The following is a 12537-nucleotide window of genomic DNA, read 5'->3' as shown; positions in this document are numbered from 1 at the left end:
CTTCTCCCCAGCCCACACTTTCCATACTATGAGGAGCAGCCACTTAATTCTCTGGCTGAAGTCACGTGTTGAACACCTGCTCACACAGCCTATGTTATAAATATTTAGCACTCCATATGGAGGTAACTCAGTAGTTAAGGTACTTGACTAGTAATCAGAAGGTTGCCAGTTCAAGCCCTACTACAACCATGTGTTGGGTCCCTGAGCAAGGCCCTTAACCCTCAATTGTTCCAATTGTATTCAGACATAAATGTAAGCTGCTTTTGATAAAAGTGTCTACTAAATGCTGTAAATGTAACTCCCCCTGCTTGTGTTGATTATGGTATGAATAGTCTGCCAGTTTAAATTAAGTTTCTAATATTACAGCAATGGAGAGGTGAACTTTTGATAATTAACTTTATAAGAAAATTCCAACATGTGTATGTGACAGTTGTATTATTCATTATAGCATAAAAGCAGTTTGCATTCACTGGTCTTGCCACTCTGTAGAGAAGTGAGTGAAGCTTGTTTTAAGTAATGTCTAAGTGTCATGTGAATATGTTATGTGAGAGTTATGATCTGTCCCAAACACAGTTGTGTTGGGATATAACTCCATGGATTCATGTTCAAACAGATTAGAGGTTTCCTGCTTCACAATGAAGCAGGATGTGATATGTATGTCATCCCACTACCCTAGTAAATATGAGTGCAATTTAATTCTTTCCAAACATGGTACAAAAGGAAGACTCAAACTTGCCTCAAGACTCTGGATCATTGTACTAAGTCATTAAACATTTTGTGTAATGGGATTAACATTTATTGCTGTAGATGTCTGTGCAAATCAGCAAATTTCTTCCTAAAGCTGTGTTGGTTTTGGAGACTCTCTGCACTGCACATTTCAGCATTTCCACTACACCGTGAACAAGCCCTTCATATGCGGAATTTGGCTGGATGGACCAGGGTAGACACTAACATATAGTGCAGATGTACTTCCGAACTAGGATTGGGAAACACTGAAAGAAAATGAATGATTTTCTTTCTTAAATGCATTGGTTGTAATGGCTCTATTTTACAATTATTGGTACCTCCCAAAATAATTCTGAATAAAATAAGAACTTCTTGACAATAATTCTTAAGCACATTCCATGGTGTCTTGTTTTACTTGGTAATAAAAGAGTTAACACACCACGATTTTTTTTTTTGTCTCTTTTATTTGTCAACATCAGGGAACCCAATATAATTTTGCTGAAATTGGTAAATCAGCCAATGTCTATTTGAAATAACCGCCTTTGTCCACTAGTGCAGGTCAGGTTAGTAATGACTAGAGATACGTGATTAATGGCGATTACTCTTCCTGGAAAATAGATCATTGATTCTGCAGTGTGCATGAGTCAACACGCAAACGTGGTGTGACTTCGGCTTATCGGGTGCAGAAAGATGACAAAAAATTGGAGACATTTAAAAAACAAAACATCTGTTCATTCATTCAGCGTTGTGTGTTCACAATATCAGTCACAGTACTCGTCTCTACTTTGTAATTTCGTCTTTGTTGGTACGTAGGGCGTATAAATCCCAATCCTTTACACCTATAGGCTAAGTATAAACAGAGCACAGCTCATCAAAAAACATTAGTACATCTCAGTGATTCCGCTGTAACTAATATGACATGTAAGGCCAAACGGGCATGGACCCCGATAAACGCCAGTGAGGAGACGTAAACCTAATCTGATCTGCACACTACAGACAGACCCCCCTCGTCCTTGTTTGTGGGTGGTGACCTTCAGTAGACAATCCCCTGCCAGGCTGAGCTCCGTTAGACTGGTCAAGGCGTGTCAAGTGGATGGTCAGGCTGCTGGACTCTCTCGCGTAACGGGTAAGTGGAAACGGTTCATAAAATATGTGGGATATTCCTTTAAACGCCGAGCTGCTAGTGCTGCAAGGCTCCGACAGCTGTGTGTTGACACAAGGTAGGTTAGTTAGCCAGCTAGTAATAGGGTAGTTACCGATTATCGTCCCCCCAAATTATTTAATTGTGCGGTGAAATTTGACATATAACACCTAACGTTAACTAAGAAACATACTGGACCAGATTCATCAACTTGACGTTAGCCACAAAATGTGCGAGACAGTAGCCTATGCGGTAAATTAGACTGTGTCCAAGTTGCGATGATGACTTTTGTTTTTCTGTTGGATCTCATCAGTCTAGATTTGTCTGTAGTTTTTATCCCCTCTGTAATAAATAAACGTGCATTTTCTAGGTGACGTATATGAGAAGCCTCACTCTGTACCTGTTCTAGGTGACGCATATGAACAGCGTCACTATATTTCTCCTAGGTGACGTGTATAACCAGAATCACTCTACATTATTTAGATGACGTGTATGAGTAGCGTCACTCTACATCGTGTAGGTAATGCGGATGAGCGAAGTCACGCTACATCTTTTAGGTGACGTCTATGACCGGTATCACTCTGTACGTCTTCTAGGTGATGCATATGAGCAGTGTACAGTGTCTGTCTTGGTTATCGGGATTGCCCTGTGACATGGTCCTCTGTCATGCTGGAAAAAGCATTGTTCGTCACCACATTGCTCCTAGATCATTTGGAGAAGTTGCACTTAAAGGATGTTTTGATACAATTCCTTATTCATGGCAGTGTTCTTAGGCAAAACTTTGAGCAAACCCCTTGGATGAGAAGAAACCTCACACATGAATGGTCTCAGGATGCCTCCCTGTTGGCATGACACAGGACTCATGGTAGCACACACCTTTACTTCCCTGGACAATCATTTGTCCAGATGTCCCAAATAGTCTGAAGGGGGCTTCATCAGAGAAAATAACTTTACCCCAGTCCTCTGCAGTCCAATTTCTATATTTCCAGCAGAATGTCAGTCTGTGCTTGATGTTTTTCTTGGAGAAACGTGGACTCTTCACAGTCTAGAGATAATGCAAATCGCCACCGTAAAAACTGAAGCAGCAAACTTTGTGAAAACCAAAATTTATGCTAGTCTCAAAACTTTTGGCCATGACTGTATGTCTAGGTCCTGTATTGGTGAGTAATGTGCAGCACTGGAGGAGAGTGGTTCATGATTGTTGTATTTGTGTTTTGTTTTTTGTTGTTTTTCAACTGGGCCAAATAAAGGATCCTATGCTCTGTAATGTTTTACAGTTTGAATTTCTCTGCAAGGATTTATATATTTTAATAATAAAGATATATGCTGTGGACAAATTCTTATCCTTCTATACTTCTGTATACTAATGATATTTACATTTACATTTACGGCATTTAGCAGACGCTCTTATCCAGAGCGACTTACAAAAGTGCTTTGTCATTTACTCATAGAATACATCCTAGTACAGTACAGTAGGTTAGAGTCCAATATGGTATATGTGACATGGTATTTGAATAGCAGTTGTCAAAATCATTTAACTTTAAAGTGAGTGGGTGTTATGTTATTACTTTATCTACTTTATAAAAGTAACTGTCTCTTTGTCTTTCCTTTCAGTTTGGAAGGTCCACAGGGAGCAATATGAAAGTCTTTATGGGAGTTGGTGTGGTGTTTGGCCTGACCCTGCTTGGCCTGGGTATGTACAGCCCCAGGGCTTCTGCTGTCCTCACAGGAGTGAAAGGATGGGAGGTGTTTTTTCTGCGATCTGTGTGATAATTCTCTCTCTCTCTCTCATTTTATCTGCTCTACCAATCCCAAAGGCTCTGCAATTAAGTGCTACAAGTGTAAGGACTACACCGGCAGCTGCAGTAAAACCCAGGACTGCAGATTTGAGGACGCCTGCCTGTCGCTTTATGAGAGAGGTGATTCACACACACTCACACACACTCCCCTTATACTTATCCAGATACACTTTCAAACACACATACCTGCTTGAATGACTCAGAATTGTCTGTTGACACACACTGTCTGTCCTAGGTGGTTCTACATACCGACAGTGTATAAAGTATTCGGACTGTGACCAGAGTATGCTGGCACAGATGTTTCCCCACGTCTCCAGCTTCAGATACTCCTGCTGCATGTCCGACCTGTGTAACAGCGCACCCGTGAACATGGCCAAGAGCTCTGTGCTGGGCTTACTGGCCTCGTTGGCAGTGTTCTGGTGGTGTGTGCTCTAAGCGTATTCTAGCCCATACAAACCAAAGTCTGCCCTCTGCCCTTTCTGTGCTGCTGCAGATACTGTCTATAAGCCTGAGTGTCTCTCTGTAAGGGAGCTGATGATGAACCAAACCTTTTCAGCTAAACTTTAATTTCGGCAATGGCCATGTGTTTATTTAATTATACATTTCCTTGTGAAAGGATCCTCTATCTGTGGTCATGTCTCTGTTTTGCTGCATTACAAACTGTAATTAAATTGGATTTTTGTACCATTTGATTTTCACAAAGTGCCTACCACTTTGAAGGTGCAGAACAGTTTTTGTGTATTGTGACAATAATACAAAAACCAGAAATACTTACTGTGCATAATTATTTAACCCTTAGTGCTTAGGGGTGTTACAGACTCAGGGGCTTTTAAAGCAGATTTATTTATACAGACATCATGTGACAGAACATGTGATTCCACAGGTGGGCCTTAATTAACTGATCATGTGACTTCAGAAGTTAATTGGAACAGCTGTTATTTAGGGTTTTCATAGCAAAGGGGGATGAATACATATATTCTCACAACTTTTCTGCTTTTAATTCTTTTTTAAACAAGGTGTTTTTTTTTCATTCCCCTTCAACAATTTGGATTTTGTTAGGTCTATTAAGATCCACTTTAATTCTAGTCTGTAATATACCAAAACAGGAAAAATGTCAAGAGGGGACAATACTTTTGCAAGCTACTGTATATGTGGGTTGTACAACAACAGCACTTCCTCAATATACGTGTGTGTGTGCAATAAAGGGACAGGCAGTGGGAAGTGACTGTATTGTGAGCATGGTAACCAGAATGGAGCACTAGTTTCACAGCACGTTTAACCAAGTTTAACAGCCACTGCTTATAGCCACTTCTTACAAAACCCCACAAAACCCATCTGTCTAACCTGCAGCCGCGTGCTCATGTATGCGCGCTAACGGGTAGAGCATGAGGTTTCTACATTTTAGTTCATTTACTTTGAGACAGTATTATGGGTGAAGCACTTTTTTTTTTTCTTTTTTCTTTTTTTCTGGCTAGAGACATGCAGGTTGGTCTCAAACATGTGGACTTTGTCACCAGAGCTTCCAACAGAAGAGTTTGGTAGTCCTTTAAGAGTGCAGAAAAGGATTTTTGTTTAGCATGGTGTTTTGTATTAATACATTTGAGTGTAATGTAATAGTTTTAATAAGCTTTATAGAAATTAGGCAGAGGTGCAGAGGCCTGTTTTATATAACGTTTGATTGAGGTTTTGTATATATAATTCTCTTAATACTCATTAGGTGTGTGTGAATCGAATAAAGAACGATTTTAAAAACCAAAAGCTCTTTGTTTTTTTCAGTCACTCCTAAAGGGGAAGTCAGTCCAGCAAAAGTTGGAACAGGGAAAAAACACAACTTTATGTAACTGTTGGATGTTTTCCTAGTTAAATAATCCTACCTGGTATTGAAACAAATGTTCAAAGGGGTCTGTATATAATCTTTTATGTAATCTTGGTTATGGGTTTTGTTCATTAAATTTTACTTCCTGATTATTTAGGTTAAAAGGAGTAAAACTAGTAGAAGATAAATATTATACAAGATGGTATTTTTAGTCTATTTCATTGATTTCCATTATGCCTGGACATTGTGTCATAGTCTAGACCGTCACTAGAGAGAAATGGAGGGCTTAATTTGTCAACTAGCCATCAAATGTCCCTTTAGCCCACTTCTCACCACTTTAGCCATTCGGAAGGGAGGATTTTACTCTGTCCCTCCCAGAATTCCCACCCTGTTTTTGATTATATGTGTATTTCCTGCAAACCACACCCTCAATCGTTTTCCTGGAAATTCCACCCTCAGCAGCTTTGAAAAGTTATCTGTCCATGTTCTGTCATTTGTGTTAGTATAGTTGGATGCTCATACTCTAACACACACATCTGCACACACTATGTAACGCACACACTGTAACACTATGTAACACATCTGCACACACTAACACACTGTAACACATCACACACTAACACACTAACACACATCTGCACACAATATGTAATACACTATGTAACACACTATGTAATCAGCTACATGTATATTTGCTTAGTAATTCAAGTATTCAAACTCCTTTCTTTTTTTGCCATTTTTATGTAGTTACTAAAACAATATTGGGCCTTAAAAAGTTGACATTCCTTACACCTTCCTATGAATGCTGGGGTATTTTATTGTTTTGGTTTATGAATATAAACTCAATTGTGTGGGGTTTTTTTGTTGTTGTTTTTTTGCTGGAGATCTGACCTTTTGTGTGTTACATTTTGTTATAATTTCATATCATATGTACACTGTCAATTAGATTTTTTTTTTTTTTACAAAGTTGTTTGAACTACTTTTTCTAAGTTGCTTTGGGCAGTTTTGCTGTACTTAAACTTTTTCCAGTGTGAAGTAACTGGTAGCTTGCAATGCTATGCTTTAAAAGGTACTTCTGCAACGCTGCACACACACACCCCTTCAGACATCCAGAATGGTGAACAAGGTCATATGTCTAACTCCTGTCTCTATCCCTGCAAGGTTAGAAATCTCATTCTGCTAATATGAAGCCCTTAGTGGTTTCATCTATCATTTGCATTGATAGACTCTCTTCCACAACAGCAGTACTATGCTGAGAATGGACCCCACCCAAACATATCTGCTCAGTGGTTGTTCTATGGTTCACTCTTACTACTGACTCACAGGTTATAGGGGGGTTGTAATTTAATCAGCAACACATGGTATCCATTCAGAAACTGAAGTTAAGGCATCGGTTATGAAGCACATACCTAGTGTGTACCTTGATGTCTTGTTCAGCACAAGAGAATAAATGTGGTAAGCAGTCTTGACATCGTAGGATCTTGACATCGTAAATCTGCACTCTTGACAGGTGTATGATGCCACATTTTCCTCAGACAGCACGCTGTTCACTAGACATGGTCTTTCTTCCCTCCTGAATTTTGAGAATAAACTGTTACGTGTGCTCCAGTCTGAGGAAGCTAGAAGATGTCAGCTGTGGTACTTCTTAATACCCAAATCATCACTACTAGGTGGGTACTGAAGGTCTGGAAGAAACATTCCTGATTAAGCTATAGTGCAAGCAAAAGAGTGTAAATTGTATTTTGGGGATATAAAACAATCAGTTCACTGCCAAGTAAACTGTGTGACAGAAAATGATATTTTAATGTAAATATGTCACAAGAGTGATGTGTGCATCTCCTGAAAGTCATTCAGACTCTTCAATTCAGAGATTGCAGGGCCATCATGACAGCTTAGCTCATTCACCCATTACAACCCATACCTACTGTGACATCACACGTAATGATACAGTCCATCAAGGACTCATACCTACTGTGATACAGCTGGGGGATTTACTGACAGAACTGGTAAGTTTAACTCTTTCTGTGCTCCCTACACAATAATCAAGAGAAAACAGAACTATTGCCGTGTAACAAGTTAAATTTAGTTAATAAGCTTGACATTTCACTGATAGCTAGCTAATTACATGTACATGAGTTAGCTAGCTAGCTACTAAACTGATGTGCTTGGCTAATGAGATGGCTTTTCTATACTGGGCAATCAACATTCATTGCATAACAACGTCAGAAGAAGTCGTGCATAATATGAGAATTGTAAGACATTAAGGTTCTTATTTATGAAAAGTGCAATTATCACTATGATTATATCCAATAACAAACAAACAAAGAAATAAATAAATAGTATGGCTGCTGTATTCAGCCGCTCCTGGTTACATCATACAATTAGAAATGTTTGATATCCAACACTTTGCATACATATGTCTGAAGTCGAAAGATAAATAGTTCTAAAGCACCATTATTAAATTCGGTCAAGTTCAGGATCTCCGAGTTTAGGAGTTATCGGCAGCTCCTGGAGGCATGGAGGGACAAGGTCTCTGCACACTGAACTAACGGCTCTGGAACACAGGGTCATTCTGCTTTTGGAAATGGGGCTAAATCAGTACATTTTACAGTCAAAAAAAGTAGTCCTTTAGCTTACTCAAAGCCAAAAACTGCATTTGATCCCGATAGAAACTCATTGGTGGAGGCATTGTATTTTTTGACCATTCACCTGGTCAAATACGCCATGAAAGAAAAACTGTGTTTACTGGTTTCTCTTCAGCTTGCAGATAAACAGACCATTTCATGTGAAGTTAGTGGGTGGCAGGTAAAATTTGTGTCAGCATCTGGGCTGATCTTTAAACATTTACATTGTATCACACTGAAGTCTTGTAAAAGGCAGTCCTGTTTGGCTCTGCCTACCATAGTCCTTATACTTTATCCCTCCTTGTTTCAGAAGTTTACTGATGGAAATGGAAAACGCAACTCAAACTGTCATTTATTTAATAGTTAGATGCTGAAATATAATATGATTTAAGAAAAAGACCATGTAAATAATTAGATGCAGAAGATAAGATGGCCATTGTTTTAATTTGTAGAATGGGTGGCGTTTTTCATTGATTAGAGTTTGACTGTTCACTGATTACACATAGAAAATACAAATGTGCGCTGGATCCATCTCAGATGTTGGGGTCCTATTTTGGAGTCAGTCGGATTATATAAACCAAAAATAATTAGAAGAAGCAACTGCAATTTGGATGTTATGATCATCGACATTGTGTAGAATAAATGATGGGTAAGATAGTAACTACTGGTGATGTCTGCAAATAGAAAGGCTGATTAAGCAAAATTACTTTAAATAAAAAAATTGTTCAAATCACTCAAAGTGACCAATGATTTAACAGTTATCATTTACTGTGTGCATTTTCAAACACTGCACAATGAGATATGAAACCTCTCCTCATATCCAAAACAAAGTACCATGGACTCAAAACAAACACACAACATGACAACATTATTGTCGATTTGGAATATGTTTATATTTGCATGTAATATTTGTAATCTAATATTGCTTCAGAAGGATTGGATATATAATTTTTGCCATTTACACATGAACACCAGGTGAAGTCCAAATGTGTTTTGGGCAGGGAGTGGGCCGCTTGGTTTATTTTTTATAAATTTAAATTCATCAGTAATCTACTGAAATATAAAGAACATAAACATGTTGAAGTTTTACTCGTACAAGCCTTTAAGGATTGCCTGTAACCACCATGTAATCCATAATAATAAAGACAACACACCTTAGTTTGAAAAATACATTGTATTAAAATATCAGGTAAAATGCTAATAAAAACATGACAATCTATAGCAGAGTGACTCCAGTAGCATGATGAACGACTGGAAAAGAATGATTTCAGAAGTACATGAATGTATTGGTGTACAAGTGTACAAAAACTTGATTCCATTACATTGTGCATCATTGTCCATCAAATGTGCAAAAATACACCAGCAGTGCAAACAGAGTTTATTAGGGGAAATAAGTACACGGTTTGAGAGGACCTCCACATTCACCTGTCATACATCACGATTGATTGTATGAATGGTTTTCTCTGTTATGAGCCACTTCCCTAAAGTTCCCCTACCATTTCTTAGAATTGGTGGCAGCACAGCTGTGTGTTGCATTCACAAACTTAGACTGGTATGTTGCTTGAGAGAAGTGATTGTGTAAGAATGTTTGTCTGTGGCACCGTTAAAGGCTTTGTTATGTGTGCACACAGTCCCTTTCATGGCTAAGGTGTACAGAGCAGTGACTATCACTGCGACCAGTTTACTTACCCTGTAAACCCAGGGCTCCTGTTTGGGGATCTCACAAAACTCCAGTGGGGTGGTCCAACAGCAGGGGGGTGGGGGCAGGGAGGGTCCAATAGCCATGCAGATTAGGGGATGAATAGAGTGAGAGAAGGGGTCTTAAGGAAGAGTGGCGGGATTCCCATTCGTTATCTCCAAGGGCTCTTTATGTGGGGAAGTGTAGAAAAGGCTAGATATATACAGTGTGGAATTTTGGAAAAACTGAAAGATATTTTTAATAGACACTTGATTTAGGCAAGACAGGTGTTTTACTGCCCATAGCGTTTCTGAAGGAAAGGAGATTCACTGAGGACAATCTCTCAGCATGCAACAGACCTGACATTCTTAATCTGAGAGTCAGCTGACAGAGAAAAAATAACACAGGTAGGATTTGGTGAGTTTTGTATAATCTCTTCATGAAATATCAGAGCAGAAAATTATATACAGCGATATATATTACTTCTCTGATCAAGATGTGGTTCAAAAATGCTGATAAAGTAAAAGATTGTGTGTCATTTTTCTAATGCTTCATTTATAATGATAATACATTGTTTTATTTATAAAGTGCATTATCAATTAAAAATAATATAACTTCATAACAGTCAGAGTTTAGACTCCTAATAGGTAGACTGAAGGAAAAACGTAACTGATCAATAAATGCAGTAAACTCAGTAAATGCATTAAGTATTAAGTGCAAAAAGGCAATACATAATTTAAAGGATTTTTAAAGGATATAATTAAATATTCAGTATTATCTTAAATATGAGTTCCTACATTTCACACCTCTTCATATCCTGTTTTTTGCAGGAAGCTTGGCTGAGATTTTAGATAAAATGATCTGAAACAGGATGTATGCCTTATCAGTTTGTTGACAGTGAGAAAAAAGAAGGAAGCAATTTGATCATCTTGGAGACAATCACTGGAAGACAAAGTCAAGATGTGCTTCTTTAATGACACCAAATTGTGAACACCTAGAAGCCTATTACTGTGCCTGCATAAGCCTCTACTCTTGGTTGTTTCTCCATGTCTGAGCTGGAGTGGTCTGCTGCCTCTCCCTCCCCCCTCTCCCAGTGCGACTACAGCGAGTGGCGTGCCACGCGGGTGCTGATTCCAGCTGTTTACCTCCTCGCCTTCGTGGCTGGAACACTGGGTAATGGTCTAGTGCTGTGGGCGTACCTGGACCGTCGTGCCAGAGGCCGCATGAGAAAAGGCAGCTGCTCCAACTCTGAGCAGACCCAGGAAGCGTCTCACAGCACCTCTCGATCCTCCCGCTCCGTTACGGAGTCACTGATCGCCAGCCTGGCCTTGGCTGACCTTGTGTTTGTCACGACACTCCCGCTGTGGGCAGTGTACACGGCGCTGGACTACCACTGGCCCTTCGGCAGTGTGCTCTGTCGCATCAGCAGCTATCTGGTGGCTCTGAACATGTATGCCAGCGTGTTCTCTCTGACCAGCCTCAGTGTGGAGCGCTACTGCGTGATCGTACAGGGCCGCAACAGCAACGGTGCACGTAGCAGAGCTGCTGCCAGGGCACGGCAGGTCGTAGGAGGCGTGTGGACAGCAGCCTGTGTCCTGGCACTTCCTGCACTGCTTCTACGAACCGTGCGAGAGGTGCACTTGGAGGGTGGCTCCGACGGTGACTGGCCAGAGGAGGGTGAGGCTGGTGCCACACATTGCTTATGTGACATGGACTACTCCAGTGTGGTGTCTGCTGACCTCGACCCTGCCACACGGGAGCAGGCAGAGCTGCTGTGGTCCACGGTGCTGGGCTTGAAGTCAACCCTACTGGGCTTCCTGCTTCCTCTCACTGTGCTGCTGCTATGTTACTGCTCGCTGGGGAGGCTCCTCTCCCAGCACTTCAGCCTGGGTCCCCGGCCCGACCGGCCTCGGCAGCGCAGGCTCCTGCGTGTCATCACCTCCCTTGTCCTGGCCTTCTTCCTCTGCTGGCTGCCCTTTCACACCAACAAAACCCTCTCAGCACTGGTGGAACTGGGCTTCCTGCCCTACTCCTGTGACTTTGACCAGTGGCTGATGGGAGCACACCCATACGCCATCTGTCTGGGCTACGCCAACAGCTGCCTCAACCCTCTGCTCTACACTTGCTGTGACCCAGCCTTCCGGCGCTACTGCCGCGCCGTTGCCCATCGCATCTGCAGGCGGCAGGGGAGAGAGTCCCCCAGCAAAAGCTCCGTCATACAGTCAGGGACAAAGGGAGAGACAGAAGAGGAGGTAGTGCGAGACAGAGTTATGGAGGGACAGGGAGACACAGCTCCAGCATAGTAAAAGAGCACCAAAGTGTATTGTTTGGAGGGACTTTAAATGACTTTAGTCCACATTTTGGACTACATGAAAAAAAACAACAGCAAGTAATGCTGATTAATTCTGTATTTCTATATTCAGAACATAGCAATTGGGACTAGACACCGAGGTGATGGGTTACTGTGTTTAAGATGAAGGAAACTGTGGGCCAAGATCTAGACCTGTGTTTGTTCCTTTTGTGCACCTCTACAGAAAGATGAGTAGATACATAGAACATATCTTATTCTCAACATCTCTTAAGTAGTATTTTGTATAAGTAAATTTCACATTTTGCTTGAGACAAATTCATGTTTAAATAAAGGGGATTTCCACATTTCCAAAGCTTGACCTTTTTTAACCACTGTAGCATATGTGAAGACATTTGTTGCAACAGTCATAAAATATATATGCTATATGCTTAATGTGCTTGTT

The 12537-nt window shown here is 40.5% G+C and overlaps 2 protein-coding genes across 2 annotated transcripts; both read left to right on the top strand.

The window, feature by feature from the left end:
• The first annotated feature begins 1696 nt into the window (after positions 1 to 1696).
• Positions 1697 to 5424, top strand: cd59a (CD59 molecule (CD59 blood group) a). Its single transcript, XM_027028310.3, has 4 exons — positions 1697 to 1852; positions 3482 to 3560; positions 3685 to 3786; positions 3902 to 5424. The coding sequence occupies exons 2-4, from the start codon at positions 3506 to 3508 to the stop codon at positions 4099 to 4101; spliced, it is 357 nt and encodes a 118-aa protein (XP_026884111.2). The 5' UTR covers positions 1697 to 1852; positions 3482 to 3505; the 3' UTR covers positions 4102 to 5424.
• A 4423-nt stretch (positions 5425 to 9847) lies between these two features.
• On the top strand, positions 9848 to 12369 carry aplnr2 (apelin receptor 2). Its single transcript, XM_035521096.2, has 2 exons — positions 9848 to 10191; positions 10615 to 12369. The coding sequence occupies exon 2, from the start codon at positions 10831 to 10833 to the stop codon at positions 12085 to 12087; it is 1257 nt and encodes a 418-aa protein (XP_035376989.2). The 5' UTR covers positions 9848 to 10191; positions 10615 to 10830; the 3' UTR covers positions 12088 to 12369.
• The last annotated feature ends 168 nt before the right edge of the window (positions 12370 to 12537 follow it).

Source organism: Electrophorus electricus, chromosome 23 (genome assembly GCF_041902795.1).
Source record: "Electrophorus electricus isolate QZ-2024a chromosome 23, ASM4190279v1, whole genome shotgun sequence".
Classification (NCBI taxonomy): domain Eukaryota; kingdom Metazoa; phylum Chordata; class Actinopteri; order Gymnotiformes; family Gymnotidae; genus Electrophorus; species Electrophorus electricus.
Note: the sequence above shows the minus strand (reverse complement) of the source record. Positions and strands in the feature narration are given on the sequence as shown.